The following is a 24484-nucleotide window of genomic DNA, read 5'->3' as shown; positions in this document are numbered from 1 at the left end:
AACATGAATTGTGCATTGGCCTCCAGGAGAGACAAAAAATCCCAGGTGTTTTACCTAGTGACACATCTGCGAGTGGATATTTCTAGAACTGTTAGAGAGAGATATGTCTATGTTATCTTCTGCCTTAAGAAAGAGCCAATATATTTGGAGTGACCTTCGGACACTGAGGTTTTCTCCTTGAGATCTGCCTATTGCCTGAAGCACTCAAACTGTGGCAGGATTAGGGCCTCAGGAAAAAAACCACCAGGAAATTAATAACTTTGCATTCAGACAAGGATCTGGGCAGTGCCTTCCATAAGCCTTACTGAAGACAGAAACAAAATACAAAATGAATAGCTGCATAAAAAGGTTATCATCTCTCCTGTGGGTCTTGCAACTGTATTGCATGCATACCTAGCTGGATGGAGGCTGAGCAGACAATCTCAATCCTGACATTTCCTAACTGGCACGCTCAACTTTTTGACTTCAAACATTGTCTTCTAGCATAATTTGTGTATGTGTTTGTGTAGCAGTATTTAAAGTAGAATAATACTTCAACTAATGTAGCTATCGTGACCTTTGCTTTGCACATGAATTTTCATTCAGTCTGTCTCTGAAGCAACATAAGAGAGGAAGCGTTCTTTAAAGGTTTAAGTAACTAATTCATACTTAGAATTTCAAGGGATCTAGGTCTGTTGCTCTGTGACAGCCAGGAGACCTGCAGTCACAGGCAAATGCTAGAGTACGCTGCCTCTCTGTTCTGTCAAAGACTTGTAAGGGACAAAGGAAATGTTAATTTTAAGTTTATAAAGAAACAGAAAGAAAAAGGCAGTGTAGAATCCTACAGGCTTCCTGACTTTTCTTCAGCTTTCAAGGTCTTGCAACACTTACAAGGTTTATGAGGATCCTGAGTCTGCCCTGGGAGTATCTGGAGCTCCTGTTCCTTGGTCTTGTAAAACTCTATAGCTCTTAAAGGTCTCCACAGCTCTGGATACGCTTGAGCGATACTACTTTATGAAACTTAAGGGGCTGCCCATAAGTTCTTTTTTCTCTTGTATTTCCTGTCTTGCACAAATTACTGGAAGTCTACATTGGATCACCGATTACCTCACCTGATGTTTAAACTATGCAAGCTTTCTCTCCCTAGTGCTCTTCTTGTCAGGCAGAATTACTGAAGGGTGCGGAAGATTTCTTTAAATGCACTCTCGTAAAATTGTTACTGCCTTTTGGTTTTATTTTTTGAATGGATGAACTTAAAGAGGCAAAAGACTTGGACAGTGTTTGTTAAACTGCTGTCAGATTTACTAGCAAATGATTGCATGAACAACACCCATTCTATAAAGTTGTATCAGTGGTAAATGTAGAGTTCAGAAAATCAAGGGTGTTGCTCTAGCTAAAGCTGACCAGGGACTCTGGTAGTTTGGGACTAAAAACCAAGCCGACCATCTCTGCTTTGCAGAGAACAATTACAGGGTGCCACATTCCAGCAAATCTATTCTGGCTCAAATAAGTGCCAGAATTGTTAAAGAAGCCAGAGAAACATATGGAATTCGAATGAGCCATATGTTCCTTCATTCCTCAAGACCACAGGCCTCTATGGCTTGAGCTAAGACACACCCAGTGAAGAGATGAGAGAGAAAGATTTTGTGTCTCCCAGGTGCAAATAGCTAGCAAAAGCTTACTTTTTTTGCCAAAGTCCTGGCAATAGCTAATAGTTTTGTTTAACTACAACATCCTTGATTCAAAGATTACCCCAGCAAGAACATCCCAGCTTTAAAAAGTAGATTGCTCAAAAGCTCACCAGCAGCAATTTATGAACCAGAGCTACATAAATACGTTATGGGCCAGAACTTAAACTCAAGGTAGCCATTACCTTTGAACTTTTCTGAATGCTCCCTTTCAGAGAAAACATGGAAGGTTACCCAAGCAACCCCAATTACAGAGACAATAGAGAGCCCAGTAGCATCATGGCATATTTTGGAAAACCTGAAGGGAAACTGCATCTGCTGTGCTTCCAAATAAATGTAGCGATAAACTTTTATTTCTTGTTTTAGACAGGGGCAGTGTGCATCTCTGCAGCTTGTTATTAGCACTGCATTCTAACTCTAATTCTCACTCTAACTGAGGATGCCTGACCTACAGCTTTCAAGTCGTGAGCAACTCGTTAGGATACTTCACCCAGCCCATAACTCCTGCCAAACAGTGCGAACTTCAGTCTTCCCAACCTAAATTTATAGCTTGGAATTAATATTTGCTGTTTGGTTGTCACAGGAAACGACTCAGGCTGCAAAATTATTTCGGGGGTGGCAGCAAGTCACTGCCAACCACCACCTTGCCTCTACTCCTTCCACATCATGAGGGACGCACGTTTAGTCATATGGCACAGAGAGCGCTGCAATATTCAGACCTCTCCTACCACTTGATGAAAACAGGTGATCCACATGACCATAAAGGTTGGACATTTCAGGTGTAAGGATTACAAAGAAAAGTGATAAAGCCCAAAAAGTTTATGTTACTTCCACACAGCTGAGTGTGGGGCAAGTCACCATATTCCTCTCCTCTGCAAACACTGAAGCACGGCATTATTAAAGCCTCACAAAATTAAAAAAACGCAAGTAGTCTCCTCTAAAATCAACAAGGAGTATAAGCAACCATATTGGTTTTGGAAAACAGGAAAACATTTGGGAGACTGATACCTCCACAACTTCAAATGTAACTTTTATCAGGTTATAAAATATTTTCTCAGAAATTATGTTTTCCTATTTTCTTCAGGGATTATCTTGGTATTTCCAAACTCCTACTATTTCAAAGTCTCTTTGAAACTATACAGCAGTACACTCCACACACAAACCTGGAAATATTTTCAGCAGGAAAAAAAAAAAGACCCAATAAGCTAACGACATCTCTTCCAAGAAGCTGAATTGACAAGTTTATTTCCTAGGACCCAGCTGAGCAGGATACTTCAGGATGTATTTAAGCAAGCACAAGTGTAACCCCAGAGTTCAACGGGACTAGCCACATCTCCTGCATTATATACACACTTAATTACCCTGCGCAGAACCCCTTGATGCTTTTTTTACTTCAGTTTGTCTAGGTTCCAGAACCAATAAAATGTACAAGCTTCCCAGGTGACCTCTTGAGAAGACTTCAGGCAAAGGAACTAAACTTTGAGAAATATAGCACCTTTGAAACAGCTTATGCTTACATGAGTACAAAAAGTCAGTTACACACTACAGAACTGTAGCAGAAAAATAGTTCAGGATTATTTTCTTCATCTAGTGTAACCTTTTCAAATTAAGTTCCAATTTCATGCCATCAGAATCTATTTTATGGCTCTTTCCAGTTCTGGCCACATGGAACACTACTTTATAGGATATAACCATCTGCTAACAGAAGAGAAGATATTAAAGCAAGTAATGGTACAATTATATCTCTGGGAGTAAGATATTCTACTGCAAGTTTATACCGGGAGGACCCTATAGAATGCACCAGACTTTTATATCACTTTTGGACTGTTGCCTTCTCTCAGCAGGCTAAACTACTAAACTAGTTTCAAGCATCAGTTATTGATAAGCCACCTTACCCAATGCTCTTCCTCTTGTTTCAGCCTGTTTTCATATTCACATCAACCCTGAGGTGACATTACAAATAGCTTGTCTTGTGGGTAACATAAGAGTTGGGGAACAGAGCAACATTTCTGTGACTCTGTTCATGGCTCATATCCTCCCTTTCATGTTACTCCCAACTTTGACTTCACTGCTCTTGAGCAGAAGTAAGTGAAAATTCAAATCAGCCCCGCTTTCCTGGGCCAGGAATCAATGGATTAGGACAAGTGATTTTCAGCCTTTATGCGATGGTCATAATATAACTGCAAAAAGCAAAGAAAGCTTCCCAACAAAATTTTTCACACCACTGCTGGAAAACTATGCAGGGCATACAAATTGGAAAAAATCAAACAAAACCACAATGCATTAGAAAGCCTACAGGATCTCTCCTTATTTCTTTTCATAGACACTGCAGGATGACCATCCCATACATTTCCCAGTGTTTGATTCCCTTTTCCTTCCTTCTTTCTGACTACACAAGTCTCAGGTTCTTCTACCTCCATAGGTTTCCCCAGGATAACACATTCATTGCCAGGAAAGCAGAAACAATAAAGCCAGATTCGTTACTGAGAACAAAAGGGAGATAGCAGAGTTTATTCAGAGAATGACATGAAGAGACCGACTGGTAGGCACAGCTCGTACAGTTATAAGCCTGCAGTTTCCAATGATCTGTATCCACCTGCATGAGTTCTATCCAGATAACACTGAAAAGAAGGTTCCTGCCTTGAACAACCTGCAATTTAGAGGACAACAGAGCTTCTCATCATGTGGTCTTGTCCTCACACAAAGCTGCAAAGATTTCTAAAAGATCCTCAGTGAAATTGTGGCTGATTCCCTCCCTGGGGTATATAGGAGAATGGGGACAGGAGTTTTCTCTGAAATGAAAGCCTCGCTGGGAACTTTGTCTGTCTAAAGCCAGGAGTTCTTTTTTTCAATGAGATCTTGCTCTTAGAGAAAGTGGAGCATAAAGAATCCCATTTAGCTGTGATGATAGATAGGGTTTGGTCATCCATCATCTTCCAAAGAAAAAGAAGAAATAAATGAAAACACCTAAATTCCAGTCCTCTTCACATTACAAGATCACTCGCATTTCCATTTTCTACATGGAAATGCTGAGCTCTTTCATCTCTACATGGAGGAGCTGAGCTGTCTCCACCTTTCTGGACGTGAACCTTGCATGAATGTCCAGCAGGCCTGTCAGACGCCATGCAAACCTGTCACTCCATTCTTGATAGTTAAGTAAACAAAGATATATGTATTATAATAAAAAAATAAAATCTGCATCTCAGAGAAGAACAAGGAGGGCTGTTCCAGAATAAACAAATATCTGACATTATTCTTCTAAGTATTAATCTTTTCTAAGGCTTTGAAGTTTGACAGTGCTATTTCACAAATTCCTATGAGGCTGCTTTACTGCTAGGCTAGAGATCTGACTGTGGAACTAAGGAGGAAAAGAAGAGAAAGATCCCCAAACAGAGAAGAAATATTTCAGTGTGACTGGTGAGTATTTCTATTTCTTCCTGCTATGAGTTTTCTGTATCTTGCAAAAATGGAGGGGAGATGACACCTTCCAAAACAAAGAGAAATAACTCAACCCCAAATCTGTTATGAAAAATCATCTGCTCTCCTTGACTTTCCAAAAAACTTCCCATATCTTCAGTGAGTTCAATCAAAGTTTGTATAAAGCACAAGCTCATTTTTCAAGCCATGATTTGCCACCTCTGCATTTCTTAACAAATTTTCTCTTCCCCGTTCTTTTCTATGTGGCAGTTTTGTGACTTTTTAATAATGTCTTTGCCACCTAGCAGCACTGGCAAAAGGCAAAAGAATTCCTGTAAGAGCAAGTAAACCCCTCTTTCATGTGACACAGAAATGCTTACACTTCATTAACCTTTATTATAAACTAGTCACTGGAAAAGTTACTTTGCTAGAATCCACACTATGGTTTCACTCTACAAACCATGAAATGTCAGAATGCTAAATTACAGTAAAATATTGCTCACCTCCTTGTGAACCCAAGATTAATGATATGGTGCGGAAGGGAATAGCCGTGCTACTAGGAGCGTAACAGGTCATGATCACTTCTAAAATAGCTCATCAAGAACAGGCAGCAAATCATCACAGACGGTTCCCAGAACTGAAGCCCCACTTCTCAACCTACCCATCACTGAGACATCGTATTCAACCAGCAGAGTCGCCTCCTGTCCACATTGTTTGAGAATACTCATGGCTTCAGCATGTGTCGTTCCCAGCAGTCGGATCCCATCAACACTCAGCAGCCTGTCCCCGGGTTTGATTGTGCCCTCTCTGAAGGGAGATTAAAGGAATGATCTTTATTAATATAAGATAAATTGATTTGGAGCTAATACCATTTTAATGCAAAGCGATTCTCTCACACCCTCTCTGACACCCATCCCTCTTGCCTTAACACTTAACATTTACTTTGACGGTGAGAACATTCAGAGGGCGCAGAGGAAAGGAAATTGCTTTAATTGGAAAGTCAGCGACTGGAAAACGGCTTAACACATAGCTAAATAATCAAGTCATGTTAAATTGCAACCAAGTATAGCTTCTGCTTCAACATATGCTTTCTTTCTGCCTTGTCCATACAACTCCTCTTTCATACATAAACACCTCCTCCTCCGATATTTTCTTAAAAATAAATACGAGGTGCAAACACATGGGTGAAGGAACAGATTGCAAAATATGAATGTCCATTTACTGATTTTCTTCAAAAATATCCCTTACTTGGATAATTCCATTTTTCTTTTCCTCCTACCTAAAAATAATTTGGCTATAAATGTACACTGTCTCCCAGGCATATCTCATAATGTATTGAGAATTATAACAGAAAATTAAGTACTAATGTTGTCAGTTCAAGAATCAGGGAGAAAAACAAGGAAGCAAGGGGGATGAGGACAGGAAGAAAGGAAGGGACAAAAGACAAACGCTCTCTGGAAACGTTTGATTCTCAATTGATGTTTCCAAGGTCAACAATGTCAACGTAAGCTACAGAAAGTCAGTCTCCTTTAAAGAAATTGCCCTTTAAGTTTCTTTAATGGTTTAAGGACACAAATGCCATTTTTGAAAATGTAATTCATACATATGAATAAAGTGAATCTTCTTTCTTTATATAGATACAAGATGGTATTACATACAAATGTGTTCATTGGGTGAAAACATAAATCTGTACTCAGAAGTTGTCCAGGTGAAGATATGTGTGAACTCACATGCAGATATGTTCAAACGTCTTAATAGAACAACACAACAGTATCCAAACACATGACAGTATTTTTCTGAAGCGCAAGAGAAAAAGGTTGTGGTGTTAAGGGTATAAAAAGCATAATTAAGAGCTACACCAGTTGTCTGAAGGCTGCAAAAAAATGTGCTCTGACCTATTGCAGGCATTTGTTCTAATTACTTTAGGTTGATTTTTGAAAGTGTGTAATGGGAAAGTCTTGAAACATGCAACATACTAAATTAAAGTTCACACACACCATGATGTGTCGAGCCTCTGTGGTTTCCTGTTACCATTATTATTATTATTATTACAATTAAATGCATAAACCATGAATTTCAAAGGATCAGGTTTGAATATATCTACTTCACTCCAAATCCTAACTTCTGTCCCAAATAATCCACCTTTCTCCATTTCTCTTTCACATGCACTCCAGAGAAAGATGAATTGTACCTGTCAGCAGGCCCTCCAGGTCTAACACATGTTATTACAACAGGACGAGATTTATTTCTGTCATCGTGTGCTCCACCTAGAAAGGGAAAAGTGAGAGAAAGCACACCTTCATTTTATGCTTTTCATGAAAGCTCATTTCCAAGAGGCAAGTCTAAATCTTGCAGATTACAGATAGGCTAAAAAGATCAAAAAATGGCCAAGCCATTAATATGAACCTCCGCTGAATTTTATCATAAATAAAATCAACCTGCTCTATGGTATAGATGATTCTTTATAAAATATTTCTACAGAGTGATTCTTAATAAATGCATATTCTTTTCTTCGAACCTCTACTCTGCAAATCTGATCTCAGTGTGAAAACTTACTGTTCTGCAATGTTTGCTGCATAGAGAAAAAACATCCGTATTTCATGTATACTCAGAATGAGTGGCCACTAAGGAATTTATATATTAAATAATTAAAAAAAAAAACAACCAGTTTTCCCTGAAGAAACTAATAATTCGTCATTCGGGTATGTTATTTAACAGCTGCATGTTTTCTTCTGTTCTCTAAGTCAGTGATAATACTTTTGTTGTTCAATTCAGACTGTCAGCACAATTCATCAGATTTCATACCTAATTTATACAAATACTATATGTGAATCTTTTTTAAGAACTACAGTCTTCTTGCTGATTTCAGTGGTAGCAGAATCTGGTCTTATGTGAAACAAGTTCTTGGCATAGTTGATTAATTACTGTTCTTCCATAAACAAAAACTAGAGCAGTTCATAAAAACAGTACATTAATGTACAGAAAAACCAATACATAAATCAGAGATTTTTACAAACTGTAAGCCATAAATCTTGACATTATTTCTTAGTGCCATAAAAACTTATTGCTTTTTTTGCTGATTTAGAAAATAGAGACAGTTCAAATTTAATGATAACTCACCTCTTATTACAAATCCAAAAGTGTTCCCCTCTTTATGTAAAGTAACTTCCACAGTTCTAAAGATGAGACCTGATCCTTGTACAGCTAAAAGGAAAAAAAAAAAAGGAAAAAATGCCCAAACTTAATTATTGTTATTTTACTAGTTACACACACAGAATTGCACCTTTTCCAATTTAAGCTAGCTATTGTGTTTCTGGTCATACAATTGGAAAGACTCCACTACAGAACAGTCAGATTAAACACCTGTAATTAAATACAACTCGTCCGCTTTTTGAAAGAATTTTGGGCCAGATATTTTGCAGGTTGCCAATGGTTTGGAAAAAGAGCCATAGATGCCTATAATAGATGAGAAATTTGACCCTTACTGTTTAAGTTGTGGCATAATTTTGCTTTTCTTATAGTTACAGAAGAGAGATAGAAAAGATGGGAATACACAATGAGACATAACAATGACAAATGAAATTCTTAAAGCTACCTATGGAGTTGGTTGTTCAGCCATGAAAACGTTTGTTTATATTGCTTAAAGTCAAGACAGTCAAGATTTTTAGGGTGTATCTCTAATCTCAGATTGCTAGATTAAGATGAAGAAAGTATTTTGGATCACAAGGATTTGCTATTTTTTCCCTTTTTCAAAATGTAACATGCTCTCTCTCATCATTGGTAAGTGAGTAAAAAGATCTTTGACTTCTAGTTGAGTCAGTATTTTCTCTGTAAGCACTAGAGGAGTGGTGTACAGCTGGGTTAGGAGGCGAGAAGACTAATGCACAAACCAACACATTTGGGCATTATAATCCACTTTAGAGAATTTGAAACCACCGCAGTTAAGAGACCAACGGCCAGTTTACCCTTAGCTTTTACGGGAAAAACTTTGGCAGGGTGTAAGAACTCCCTTTTCCAAAGGGAAAAGGACACTGGGCAAAATCACATGCATGCACACTTCCCAGCTTCCAGTAAGATACCGCAAACAGCACAACACACGAAGATTTTAAAAAAACCCCACCTTTATAAAATAAATGTTCTCTCAACAACAGAACTAATGAAAACTTATGTCCTTTAATGCTCCTGCCCGCAATAATCAGTTTCCCCGGTCCCTGTTAGGATACCCTGAGTGGGCAATGGACACCACAGGCTACACAGCTGGGGAGGCGTGCACTGCCAACCACGAGTGACCCCAAGGAGAAGTGGTGCCTCCCCAGCGCTGCCTGCCTCTCCTTCTGAGGACTCCCCTGGTCTGGGACTCTCTCTTCTGCCCAAGTGTCTATTTCCGTGAAATGTCCTGTAACGTACTTTTTGTTTGGAGTCTTTCAATCTGCTGTTAAAAAAGTTACTGCAGGGACCCAGAACAACCACCCAGTGAAATCACATAAATTTCATTTCCTTAGGAAAATAGGCAAAAAATGGCCCTCCAAAGCATTGCTTTGTATTACAGTAATTCCTGCTACAGCTTGAAGATCAGGGCTGTGTTACTGAAGTCCATGCAGTTGGTTTCTTTTCAGCTAGAAATGTTTTACTGCCTGAAAAGCACCGAATTACAGGGAGGAGAAGACACAACTCTTGCCTTCATTCCTATCAACTGGAAGTGGCCCAGTACGTAGCTCAAGCTGAAGCTATGCTTCCTAATCTGCTTGGTGTGGCTTGTAACATCCACTGGGGACAAGCAAAGCCTGTAGTTCAGCAGCAAGGAACGGTACGCAGCATCCTTCCACTTGGGCAACAACCATTCTGGTGGCTCTCTGTCCTTCCACCCCAGCCACAGCCTGGGAGGGGAAAGAAGTCCTTAACCTTTAGCAACAACAAAAGGCAGATGTGAGGCAGGCATGGCTCACGTTCCAGTTTGAAATATTGAGGTGGCTTGTGCTGAAAATAACAGCTGGATGCTCCTGCTTCCACTGCCAGACAGGGAAGGAAACACTAGGGAGAGTGGGATTACTAGTGCTCAGCCAGATTTAATCCATCATTATTAAAGTACTGACATTTCCCCACTCTGAAACCGTGATAGTCCTCTCTCTGAGGGGGCAACCATGAAACCAACAGTAGAATTTCATTATGTACGGAGCAGGGAAAGAGATGCCAGGATTTTACCACGTGACCTACTGGAAACCTTCTGCATATAATCAAGGCACTGCGTCTAGCTTGTTCACTAGAAGTTAATGGGAACAACTAGGTGGCTAATTATCTCCAACTTTATTAGCTATGCTTGTATAAAGGGGTCAGAAATTCCAGGGACTTAAAAGTTATCATTGCTACTGTAATTTAGCATGGCAAAATCCTGTCTCAGTGGACAAGAGTGGCACATATGCCAAATGCGGGTGAAATGGAAGGAAGCCCACTTCAGTAAGTGCAAAACACCACTCACAAAAGAACTACATCTCCAGCAAAATAATTCTGAACTCAGATGACTTCATTAAATCAAATACTGTGTTTCTGAACATGAAGTTCCCTTACCACAAACGAACACTAATCAACAGAGAACATTCGAAACATATTAAGGTGGTTGTCAGGAGGTCATAAAAGCAACCAAATATGTAATTAGACTAACACTCCAGCTGCTAGAAAGCAATGGGGAGTTCATCCTCTTCAGAACACCAAAGAGAGTGATTGATTTTTTGGCTTCTATTGCGAGGAAAGTCTTTATTTAAGGAAACAAGAGCTTCGTAGCTGGCTCTGCAGATTTTTCTGGCCAAACACCAGCAAACTACATCTTCTCCCCTCCAGCAAGCAGCATGAAGGAGCCCACACTCTTTTCAAAGGTGACTGGTGCAGCCCCCTTGGTGCCAGACAGCCACCTGCCACTCACTCCTTCACTTCAGGTCCCAGGTTTCCAACTCACCATTTCTCTAGCTTTCACTTCATACCTGATACCTCAATACCTGACACACAGTCATAGACATAAACACAAAAAAGAAAGAGCAAAGAAGAGGCGAGGAAAACATTCAGTAGCACTCTGTGACTTTGGTGTCAGCATAAACTTGTATTTTGAAGACAATCCTGCTCAGTGAGAAGCCCTTGTTTCAGTCACACAATTTTTGCAGGTTTATGTATTCCCATAGCCTACCCCACAGGGCCTTCTGCTCTAGAAATGAGATGTTGCCTAAAACTGATGTCAGAAAAGACTAGAAAAGTATGTTGTTTATCTGAGAGAGCAGGAGGGTACTGCAAGTGGAGAGAAGGAAGGAAAAGGCAGAGGCAGAACTCGCACATATTCATTGGTCTCATCTCAGAAGATCTTACTACAACAAGAAGGATTCTCCTGCCCTGGAATCTATTTAATCTAATTCCCACTATTCAAAACTGTAAACAAACAAAAAAATAGCGGAGGCTGACAACTCTGCTCTGCCATTGGCTGGATTTGTGCTCCTAAAACACCTGAGCATCTCTGAGAGCATCCCCCTGTACTGCCAGTTCTTTCATACTGCTTCCACGCTCTGCAATAAGCCAGAGGAAAAACAAGTAAGAAAACAACCACTACCAAAAATGAAGATCACCAACCATGCCCATCTCACTGCTGACATGTCTGCTATTCTGCATAGGTTTCAGTTTGCTCTGCTATTACTTACAGACTGGAGGCAGCTCATACTCCACTTCCAAAACAACCCTCTCGCCAACGTTCTTGAGCAGGCTGATGATCTCATCATGGCGAAATTTGGTCAGGTTGATTCCATTCACAGATTTGATGTAGTCGCCTACATCCAGCTGGTCACTCCTAGGAAAAAGTAGATATTTCTTTTGTTAAAGACAGACCTGCTGGCCCAAACTAAGTAAATCCTTTAAATTACTGTATAATGATGGTAAGAAATATTTTTTCCATTCATCTAGATTAAAACAAGTTGATCTTTCAAACAGAAAGTGGCATTTTAAGATCTTAATCTAGTCTAGCTTGTTAAATATTAAAAGAAGAACATTGTTGCATTATTAATTTCTGATGTACAAAACCAGCTGTACAATAAAGGAGTTGGATGATTTGATTGGTTTGGGCACAGGATTTGGGAAAACATCTTCTTCATGTCCCCATCTTTCTCTCTTTGGGAAGCATCCAAAACTATTTTTTCTGGACAATAGTTGCCTTCACAGCTAACATCACAGCTACAGGAGATAGGCCACAGCCCAAAAGCATATGTTCTGCTCAGTTACTTGGAATGATTTAGCTTAACCTTTATCGTTTGACCTGTTTCACTCATGAATAACAGCTTTTTGGTTTTCACTGTAGTAGTAAGCAAGGTAGCTATGACTTTAGACGTCTTTTTAATTGTAAAACCAGTTGATGAACAGGTTTTTTTAATTAAATTATGGTAGTGCTATGGTTAGGTTTTCAATTTTACTCTTTCCCTTGACTATTTTAAGCTGCTTCTCTCAAGTTTTTGTTCAAGGACACAAAAAAGGAGAAATAAAATTTAGATAATCTAGAAGAAACTTAATTAGTCTTATGATGACTTTCAAATATCTCAGTGGTATTTCTAGTTTTTGTCAAAGTAGCCTTGAGGGAAGAGGGGGACCAGCTGTTGCTGTTTCTCTCTGAGCTTCTCCGGTCTGATGGGCTGCCATTATAGATGCATATAGTCACATATTTGTTAGTGACCTTTCTGATGTGGTACGTATTTCTGAAGCAATCACATCTTATAATGCATTTTGTGGCTTGAGATGGGGTTACCTAGCAGCAATTCCTCCTTGACGAAGGTTAGATACTCTTGGTTTCCCATCCTTGTCGATTCCACCCGATACTGTAAGCCCTAGGGTGGTGCCTTCTTTTTTCATTAATTCAACTATTGTTGAGCCCTTGAATTCCTCTGTTGAAAGAAAATTATTGGCATTATTAAAATTTAAGTGATAACACAGATGTTGCCCTTCTAAAATGTCATCTACTTTCCAAGAAAATCATTGTGTATGTTAATAAGAAATAGCGTGCACATCTGGAGATTCTTTATGTTACAATTCACAAGTTCTGTCTGCAAGGCTCTGCATATAGATAAATCTGAGACACGTGTTCTGTAGAAGATTATTAAAAACTACACCAATGTGCTAGTCAGAGCCAATAAATACAAAGTCTGGCAACACTTACAACTAAAGGTAGTTGTTTCACATTTTTAAAAAGCTATATTTTCTCATTTTTTGCCTTTTCCCTCTGCACCCTACGTTTTATAAAGTACTTCTACTGATTAACTAAATAGAAGGGTAAAAGACACAATGATATAGCCATACTAGAAAATTTTAGATCCAGCCTCACTTTGAGGCCACTAGCAGATGTCGGTGTTAATAAAAACAATTGAACATAACAAGAATCCAGAGGGAGAATAAATGTATCAGATCTTAACAGTTTTATTCCTTAGTCTTACACAAATAGACCTCCACTGTAATGCTCTGAGATCTCTGCAGAACAGGTATAAAGTAAGTGAAGGGCTTTCATAGTCATAGTTACATATAAAATCTCCCTCACATGCTGTCTGGGACACCCTCTTTTGCAGTTTGCCCATTTAGCATTCTCGAATAATAAAGCTAATCTCACAGACCTCAACAAATGCAGGTCACCTGCAACAGAAAGCCTCGAGCTCTCAAAAAAGAGATGTCCTTATTGCACATGGCTGGACAAGGCAATCTACATATGCACAGTTCCAGCAGGGCTGCAACTGTTTGGAAAATCACGAGGCAATCATACCTCATGTCCAGTGTTTCCAGTCAGAGAAGACCTATTAAAACCACCAACTGCCCAGGTATTCTGAAAAAATGCATGAAGTCCTAAAGATCCACCTAGAAAATGACAAAATCCTGGAAGGATCATCCATCTCTCTCATCCTTTTCAGTACCAATATGCAGCTTTTAGGTGATCTGGTCAGATACAAACATCATATACGCACTGTAAATGAACAGTATGTCTGCACTACACTAGCAATCTTGCTGTGGCAGCACAAGATTTAAAGATGAAAAGCTACCCAAAAAACAAGCAAGTTCCTTGTATACATTCATATGTTCACCATTAAAGTCTAGAATAAGCACTATACAAACAGCAACAAGGCTCTATCAATACCTTTCCCTATGACTGAGAAGATGATCTAATATATCTTGACCTCAAGATGAAGAACAGCTGCCCTGAACAAGAATTGCCAAACCTGAGCAAAACTGAGATAATGGTGGCGGGCAGAGGAAAGCATTCAGAAGAGCCTCCAGCCCTGGTGGAGTACCCTGTAAACCTTGGTAGTACTTCTAACAGGGTTAACTGCTGAATCTTTTGCAGATGTAACATCATCCTATGCAATGTTCCTGCTCCTTTCTAGGTGGCTGACAGGCTCTCCTTTCCATTCTAGGTGATGATAACCTCACTTCAGTTATTCACATTTTTACCATTATACAGCATGACTTAAGCGCTTGGGCAAGAATTCTCCTATGCTTATAAAGCTTCTACTAAGACAAAATTCTGCAGTGTACTCAGTCAGCACCATAGGTTGTTGAAATGAGTACTTAAAAACTGTATGGTGTATTTGTAAAAAGATATGACTAAAAGACTGTGGGACTAAAAACGTGCCTCTATCCAGTCAGAAGCAGACAGTAGCATAGCTACCTGGTGCATTCTCCAACTTGGCTGACACCAAACCATTATTTGGAGTCATTTGTAAGCTATTGAGCTGCCACAATATTTGCTCACATCTGGCCTTTTTGACAGTTCAGAAAGAACAGATGTGATTACCTGCATCTGAACATGTAGACACATTGCAGAGCTGTAGGAGACACTATGGACCAAAATGCTGCTTTCAGTTTTATTACAACCTGCAAGTATTCATAACGATTACAAGAGTTAGTCATGGTACTTAACTGCAAACAAAAATACTGTACATTTGCACCCATGATGCAACCTCAGGTGCTTGGCTGGTGTGTCACACGTGTTTATTCAGGGTTTACTTGATCGTGAGATCTGGAGTCAAAAGGAAAATTCCCCTCTCTCCCCCACCTCCCAAACCGAATTCTTCCTTTGTACTTTTCAGTAGTACAATCCGGTTCTCAGAACCGTCTAAGATTTTTTTTTTTTTTTAACAAATACTTCACTGGAATGTGTATACAGGACATCAGCAGTGCACTGCACATGCCTAATCTTTTGCCATAGCACAATACTGCCGCTTGTTTTCATCTTTTATATAGGTTCTGAGTTAGCAGTTCAATGCTGGGGAATACTCTGCTGCCTGAAGTGACATGTAGAACGGATGATCCATGTAGTGTTTTACGCTAGCTAATGATTATACAGTTCCCTGCAACTACTGGCGTGGAAATTGATGACCAGGCTTGTTCCTTCTCACCATCTGACAAACTTCTCACTCTGACAAACTTCTCTATACCTCTGCCAACAGAACATGGACCTCTAAATGCTCTTCCTTGGTAGGCAGGAGGGAAAGATGTACCAACACTGTAAGGGAGTGGCAGTGTAAAATGCTCATTGCTAACTGACAGACAAGGTCATCTAAGAGTACACAACAGTTAGGTTTGCACCTCTGAAAGATTTGTAACTTTTGTTGTACATTATCACAGCAGGAGTAAATTAAACTACCTTATAAGGAGACTGTTATCCCTGGAAGTGCTCTGAACCAGGCCCATTCGATACACCAGTCTCTCCAGTTTTCATCTTTGCTTTCGTAAATCGCACATGATTACTGTTCTTATAATGTTATAGATTACACGTTTACTCATCTGCATTGCTTTGACATGATTATTACAGACTAATCCCACTGAAGTATTATTGAAATGCCCAACATCAGAACAACCCTGGGACTTCATTTCCAATCCAACAAGCAACCACACCTGTACATGCTATTCCCCAACTAATGCAAGGTCAGTCTCTATTCTCTAGTTAACACAATGCTATGTTACTCTTCGTGGGTTCAAAATCAAACTACTTCATGTATTACCTCACTCATAACTCATTACTTATGCCAACCAGCAAACTCCTAATTAGAAGTCTCTGGGGCCTGTTCTTTCCTACACGTACTCCCACATTGCTAGTAACATTAGCATAGCCAGCATCAGAAGGGAAGGCAAAGAAGTTATTTCCAGATTTCTTATAATTTATGAGTAAAAGAGGAATTGAATTCACAAGTCTTTTGCTTAGTGGTAAACTGAATACAGAACATGAGCTTAAGAAAAGTCTTCTTACTCCATAACAGTTTATGAAGTATCAAATATCGGAACACCACTCCTGCAGTACAGCTCTGTGGTATGAACCAAATGAATTATTCTAAAATCAAACTGTGTAGAGAAAAGATGGTTCCGAGTCTATAAAAAGCCCAAATCAATACCATTTTACACTTCCGTTGGAGAAATGCACTTGAGAACTTCTTCCCCTCCCACCACTAACTCCAGCAGCACTCAGCAGAACGCAGCTCACGTGGAGTCCTGCCTTCCCTCGGCCTGGGGAGGGTTTCGGGTCCTTGGGTGGTGGGATCAGCACCCAGGACTGCCGCGGGACTCCCACTGCTTCCTGCTGCTGCAGGGGTGATTCTGGGCACACATCTGTCCATGCTGCACCGGTCACCCTACAGCTTTGCTGGCATCCACCTACCTCTGGTGCAAGGCTCAGGAATCCCGCTGAGTACTGGAGATGGGCTTGGCAAGGGGAGTGCAAACACGCATACTTGTACGTATATGCAGACAACAAGACAGAAAAGAGGCATTTGGACAGTGCCCTTAATAACATGATTTAACTTGATCAGCCCTGAATTGGTCAGGCAGTTGGGCTAGATGACCGTTGTAGGTCCCTTCCAACTGAAATAATCTAATCTAACCATCTATTCTATTCTATACGAAAGGTTCTGCTCCAAGAAGCTTCATTTACATCTCCAGTCCTGTAAGGTGGAGCATACGTAGCAGCTGAACTCTAAAGAAAAGACCATGCTGCTGCTGTTTTCTTAATTCCTGGTCTGGATGTTTCTCTGAGGTTTGCTGCTGCAATACCGTAACTATGTGTGCCTGACTTGCAGCAGGGTCAGTTCGTCTAACAAGACTATGATCTGCTCTGCAACTACAGGGATACTCGACACAGGACAAGAAAACTTCAAAGATAAGCAGGTGCTCAAATACAGGACAGGGTGAATCTTACTGTAAGTAGATGAATAAATGGAACAACTTGCAGCTAAGTAAAATCAAAGAAACACCCCGTCAAATTAATTTTTCTTCAAGGAAAATAGTATCATGATGAAGTTCCTAGAATTTTATACATGATCAGACTTTTTGTAATTTCCTGCCTTTTCATGTACATAAATAACATGTTTTAATGAATAAAAAACACGGAAAATAAATTGACTCTCGAGATTTGTGAACATGGAATATGTTCACTTCTTCAAAAAGAAAATTAAATACTAGACTACAGAAGAGATTTTTTTTTTCACAGAACAACATTTGAAAGCTGAGAGAACTCTTAATCAAAAATTTTATCATCTATTTTATATATTCCTATAATTTTATATCTTAATTTACTTATTAAAGTAAAACTGAAAAACATTTGCCTTCATTCCAGATACTGAGTGTCTTTTCCACCTATTCTGTGAAAATTTCATTTTAAAATCCAAGAAAACTTCTAAAATCTACACAATCAGGTCAAGTGCCTCTATCCTCCACCTAGTGAATGAGTTTGTTCAGTGGTTTTGGGACAGGGCATAAATGGAACTTAACCTAAAGGTAAAAAAAATACTTGCTGTTATTGATTGCTTCCTACCAAAAGACATACATAATCAATAAGTAAGTAATTGGTAAGTCTGTTGAAAATACAGTCAATGCTGTCCTTGTATGCATTTTCCCTGCATGTCAGCAGAAATTCTGCAGAGGAAACATTTTGCTTTACATTCCAGTAGGCATCTCACGGATTAATAAGAAATCACATAAAGATAAAGTCAATTCTTAAGAAACAGATAGCAGTTGTTATACTGGGGATATCACATCTACTCAATGTTTCAAGTCCTGCAGGTAGGTGTATTTCTCTGAGTGTGACAAGAGAGATGTCAAGAGATGACGAACACTCCATTCCTTGTTGCCCTTTTCCTGACTGGCTGTCACTAACTCCTAAAACACTTAATTTTTTTATTAAAAACAAGCAAACAAAACCACATCAGTGAAGAGAATCCCAAAACATGAAGCTGACCTTAACCCACTCTGTGCCGTCTCCTCCAGCCAGCGGAGGGACAATCCCCAAACCAGTCCTAGTTCAGAACCCAGCAACCCACAGCAGAAGACAAACTGGCATGAGGTGCATCAGAGCACATCTACAAGGCACAACACACTGCAGTTACCAACAGGACAGTAAATTTAAAACAACACCAAACACAGGTCGCCTTGGGTCGGCAGCCAGGCTAACGTGACTCTGATAACTTGGATAAATATTGTAGAGGTGAAACGTTGTGCCATTTTCAGTGAAAGCAAGGGAGATGCCTAAGGCCCAGGCACTTGCAAAAAACTGGCTAAAATAGACTTGGTTTATACAGACAGCTATTTTGGTGGTGTACAGAGCATTAGGCAATCCTTTTTTTTCCCAGCTATAAGAGCATCTACAAGATGACTTTGCCACTGCAGAAATATTACCTAAAAACCAAATACCTTCTACCAGTGCTTATAAACTGGAAAAAGTCTGACTGTTGCCTGGCCTAGGCATGACATAGAAAAGCAAATAATGATATTTTATGGCGAACCACAGGCCGAGATACACAGGATGAGATCACATAACTCACTGAAAACACGGGGCCTGCAGGACACTGCAGCACAGCTCGCATCTAGGTTGGTTGGTTTCCCACCTAAAAAGAGCTTAGTTCTTCTGCTATTTGATTTTGGGTACGTTTGTCATATTCTTTCTGCCATTTTTTGCTCATATCCTTGCTGTTTTCTGAATTTGTGTAGATGCCCATAAAGGTGGTATGTAATGCAATGCAGAACACCTGCTTAGAAGGAAATTAAAAACATACAAGATCATAGTTTTATAATCCCCTATTATAGGCAAAGAATCAAATTGCAAGCTTGAATTCTTATAATTATATTGAAGAACAATCAACATATTTTAATTAAAATGGATTTAGAAAGTAAGTTATGTTTCAAGTTTGAGTGTCAAAAGTAACAGAATTACTATTGATAATCCCTGAGCAAATCTTGGCAGAGAAATTCAATTAGAGGAAAACTTATTAATAAAATTATAAAACATGAAAACATCTGGCTTCAGTAAATATGAATACTTTAATAAGAAGATGCAGGTTTAGTGGAATCATAACAACAAAACTTTTTTTTTTTTTTTTTTTTTTGCATTATTACCTAGAGAAAAGATACTTTATCCCTGACATACCACCATGCAACATGGTTGGAATAAAGATGCAGTGTGAACTACAAACTGGCTCGGTGATGTAGGCTAGTTAAAGCACATTTATTCCTTGAGCTAGTGGTGAAGTTCTAGAGTTTTCATTGATGGCTTGCTTTGGGCAAGTATCTACACTATCCGTTGATCACCACCTGCACGCTTGAAGATTTGCAATGATCAACTTCCTTATCTTGGGATAAGGACCCATTCCACCTTGAGGAACTGGCTAGGTTTCAGTAAGTTGAAGCATTCTTCTGTTTCCGCATTATCTGTGGTGGCAGTTAAATTCCTGAACATGTGCAGGGTGTAAAGCAGCTCACTAAACTGTCAAGGTGGATCTTTCTGAAGCAAGGACATTGGAGGGTAGGGCAAAACAAGCACAAGGATGAACAACTCGATGGTCTCAACCTTCACAACCACTTCAATAGACAATACAGGGCTTTCCTGAGCTCAAACCTCTTTGCGTCCACACAATGTCAATTTTTTGCTAGGATGGGGAATGAGTAGAAGGTACTTTTGAGCTGGAGCTTACATCCATAGTTATCTCAAAGTTCTATCTCCCACATAAAACAAGTGGCTCCTTTTGAAAATTTTGCTTCATGCTCTAAGCATCCAAGTCTTAAACTCAAGAATGGCCTGTGCATCAGCAGTGCTTCCCTGAACACCTCCGCATGTCTGTTAGGCACTATCGATGAAGAAAGTTCCATGACAACATTAGTCTTCTCTAGATTTCTGTCTGAATTGGACAAAGGCTTCAGTAACGCTCCTCCCTTGCTAGTGGAAGTCCTGCTGTGCAGAACAGCACAGAGCTTTGACACTGACGTGGTATTTTGATTTAGAAAACTTCTTCCCATTAGTCTGATAGATTGACTTCCAACTTCCTCTCCATTTCCTTTACTGAGAAATTAGCACCAGGAGAACTCTTGCTGATTAGCTCTTGTTTGTACTGAAGGTGACACTATTCACAAAAGCACGGCCTGATTGTTCCAGTTTTTCTGCTTTCTATAGTTATGAAAATGGATCAGGCAGGATTGATTACAGGACTGATTGCATTTGTGCATTTCAAGGCAGGAAGGAACTACTGAGAACAATTCTGTCCCTGATCTCCTGAGTGACACAAGCAGAGAAACGTGATACAGTGATATCTGCAGCTACAGATTAGCTTTTAGAAAGATATCCCACTTGGCTTTGAAAGCATCATGTGATGGAAAATCTGCTACATGCACAGGTAATTTCTATCTGAATTGGAGTAGACAAGCCTTCAATCCCAAGGTCTCATTACACTACCACCATTACATTTAGGATCTCCCTGTAGATACAGAACTGTAACCTCCGATCACATCACCTCTTAATCTTCTTTCCATTTTAGATTAAGAACTGCCTGAATTGCTTAGGTTTTTGCCTTTTAAGACATGTTTTGCCGCTCCTTCTAATGTTTCAACATCCTGTGGCTACCAGGTAAGTTTTAGCAATAGTGACATTAGATCCCATTGCTCCATTTGAGCTGTCATTTATTTTTACAAAATATACTTTGAGTTGCCTGTCATGGTCTACAGTTGCTACATAATTTAACATTTTAGTTAATACAAAACATCAGTTTTTGTTTTCATGACATGGAGCTGAGGTCACTAATAGCATGGCAAAATCGAAGCAGTAAGGATCAGAAAAGAATACAGTAACGGTGTCACTCCTTTTTAGATAAACTATTGTGCAGGCATTCAAATAATGGATGGTGACTTTTCAAATATATATTATGATGACTGAAATTTGGAGGAATGGGACAGTAGAACTTTTCCTAGTACTTGGATTAAGGAGCAGATATTTTAAGTTTTTAGGGGTCATATACCTCTTTGTTTGTAGAACATACAAAGTTGAATGATACGCACACCCTATCTTTCTACTTGGTAGTACTGAGGGAGACTTGGCATGACAAAAGGGTTTGTCAAAGTCTCTGTGTGGAAGATCAGACAATCCTTGGAAAAATGAGAAATGAATGAAAAAAATGAATGAGAGAGAGTGAGAAAAATGGAAAATGAGAGTGAATACTCCCTACAGATTTTAGGTTTTGTCCTTTGTGCTCAGTGATCCCTGATACCTTTATGGTTTGCTTACTCTCTACCTCTGTGGAAAACCACAACCCAGAAATGTCCACTTCTGGAAGATGGTAGTTCAAAAATAGGCTGAAAGAATGCATAGCTATGAATGTTTTAAAGTGATCTGCAAATGACTCATTCTTTTTCTATACTTCAGTCTGATATAAAACTAAAGTTAAAAGGATGGCTTAGGGGGAAATTTAATATGCAACAACACCTGACAAATAGGATGCACTGAATTTTTTAATGACGTGTTTATAGTAGAGAAAAAAAATGCCTGTGACAAAAAGACCATTAACTTACTCAACATTCAGCATAAAGAAAAAATATAGTTAAAGCCAAAGGAAAAGCAGAGTTAAAGAACTACAAAATAAGCTACTAGCTTATATTAAAATTTGCCAAATCACAGGAATAGTGATGACTTTAGCTGTCAATAAGCATTTAAAATCCACAAGGATTTACTATTTCTGTAAAAGAAGTTTGCCAACAGGAAAAAAAATAAAGGAAAAAAAGAAAAGGAATAGTTCAGTCATTTCTTGCCTGCTAACCTGCACTCTGTAACTCTCTAATCAATCTCTGTGCTTATTCCCTAAGGTTTAATGTACGCATAATGAACTAATGGCAAAGAGGAATGAAGACAGACGCATTCATTTGCATGAACTAACTTATTAGACAGTCAAGCTTGCTGAACAAATCACTGCAGCGAAACAGTAAAATGCACAGCTGCAAGAATGTACCTACATGATTTCTTTTGTCATCTAAATTACCAGCATATGCCACAGAATTGGCACAGAAACTGAAATGGCATCAATATGATGCACCTAGTAGTACTGCATGTATTAGCCTGTGAGACAACAGGAACATCTGATATCTTCAGGTCACTTCAAGAAGCTGCATGCAGTTCTCAGCAAAAATCTGAATGTGACATCAATGTAAGAGGCTTGTATTATCCTGGAGCAGTCTCATTATTACATGCCACAGGAAAAAAAGACTTTCCTCTGTCAAACTCCAAAATGTGATGCATGTTTAACAGGAAAGTTTTTTGGCTTTTAGTTCAATATTTCCTCCTATCCTCCAGAAACTTCAGGTGAAAAGGAACAAAGATGATTACACCCACCTGCCTCTCCAAAAATATTAAGGCATGCTAGCTATATATTCTCGTTTACGTCTACTTCAAACACACATCTTGTTCATTGTGTCTATTGCAATGGCTTTCTCTCCTTTCAGTGACCAGGAGGTTAAGACAAAGACAGACATGTAAGTGTCTCCGTGAATTGAAGAAATAACTAAAATCTTCAAACAGACTGAAACAGATAAAGATTCAGCTAAACAGTCCTACCTGGAGGCTTCAATGACATCTTTCATTTCAAGCAAAATGCAATGTACAGAATCTCAACAAGGATGCTAATAGGAAAAACTGCTAACCTGACTCAAAGCATGCCTGTTGAAAAGACTTACTTATTTTAAAGTAAGATTGTCTGTGAAAAAGAGCTGTCACTTAATCAAGGCTGTTCTTAAACAGAAGGAAACTGCCTGCTTGTGAGCACTTCTTCAGGTTGCTGACTCCATGCGAACAACTCACAAGATGCAACTGTCCCTGTTTCTCCTCTCCTCTGCTGTTAAAGGATATTCTGCCTTTTTTTTTAAGGAAATATTTAAATTCTAAATGATTTTAAGTTTGCAAAATCTAAGGAACCTACCAGGCCTCTCTCAATACAGAGGCCTCAACACAGAGATATTCTATTATCATTTACAGTACAATTTGCTAACCAGAACTGGAGAAAAAACTATAGGAAAATTGTATTTTTACTTTTGATATGGTTCCAGTTTGGTATAAAACTTCTGAAAGTTACACAAACAAGTGCATTCTGAAACTTTTTTCTTCTCCAGACATACCAACATGTGGTGGTTTTGAAAGGAAAGAAACTTCTGCTCCCTGAGACCTGTATCTTTTTGCTTTGCTGCTGCTTACACCGGGCTGCTTTCGGCTGTATGCCGTGCCATGTGCCCAGAAGCCTGGAAAGGCTGAGGACCCCATGCCGGAGTAGCTCACATGCAGTTCAGTTATCTTTCATCATTGGCTTTATGAGCTACCCCGGGTTTAATAAATCGACGCTTTTCAGCTGAGGTCTGCATCACTAGGAAATTTGCATCTAGATCAAGCACTGAGTATCTGCAATTGCTACTCATTTCACCTGAAAAGACCTGTGCTCAAATCTTTTTTTTCTTTGTATTACTATACTGTTAAATTGCTTTGAAAAATTGTGATAGGCTTACTCACGTGACTAAAGTAATCAAAATGGCATAAATCACACATTGCTTGCCTGTCCCAAGTACGATATCAAATGCTTCAACTTGAACTAGTTGGATTCCTTAATGCTCATTTTCAGCCACTTCAATGCAAACAAGCACCATGATTTAGACTTTAGAAATATAAAAAATTAATCCCCCCCTTTGTTTTTCTACATCATCTACACTTTGACAGTAACAACAAAGCACTTCATTTGCTTCCTTTTAAACCATTAGTTCCTGGCAAATAAATTGACCAGAGATCTAATCACAGACTCAAATTTTGCAGCTATAACTTCTGAAATCTTTAAGGATGTCACTCCAGTCCTTAACTTGTACCAGATACTCAGATTTAACAGCTTGTTTTTTCCCTAACTTACAGCCTATCCTATGGTTTGGGCATACATATAAAGGATACCATATGCCAAATACGTATTTAGTATTTCTGCCATTTTTATAACACCACTTACCTTAGCACTGTTAATGGGGGCGTATCATGCCAGTTTGAATGTACCTTATGGAGCTAAGATTTACACCAACAAAGAATGTCTGGCATGATAGGATCTGTTTTTACTCCTAAGTACGCAACA

General features: G+C 39.2%; 1 protein-coding gene across 11 annotated transcripts in view; it reads right to left on the bottom strand.

The window, feature by feature from the left end:
- GRIP1 (glutamate receptor interacting protein 1) overlaps window positions 1–24484 on the bottom strand; it is a gene marked incomplete at its 5' end in the record, with an annotated part of 332803 nt that overhangs the window by 69917 nt on the left and 238402 nt on the right. For all 11 annotated transcript variants that reach the window (XM_082308369.1, XM_082308362.1, XM_082308360.1 and 8 more), the window contains 5 exons: window positions 5746–5891; window positions 7276–7351; window positions 8205–8288; window positions 11762–11907; window positions 12853–12988. In XM_082308369.1, the coding sequence (XP_082164495.1) occupies window positions 5746–5891; window positions 7276–7351; window positions 8205–8288; window positions 11762–11907; window positions 12853–12988 (588 nt within the window). The remainder of the gene's footprint in view (window positions 1–5745; window positions 5892–7275; window positions 7352–8204; window positions 8289–11761; window positions 11908–12852; window positions 12989–24484) is intronic.

This window comes from Platalea leucorodia (genome assembly GCF_965183815.1).
Source record: "Platalea leucorodia genome assembly, chromosome: 4".
NCBI lineage: Eukaryota > Metazoa > Chordata > Aves > Pelecaniformes > Threskiornithidae > Platalea > Platalea leucorodia.
Note: the sequence above shows the minus strand (reverse complement) of the source record. Positions and strands in the feature narration are given on the sequence as shown.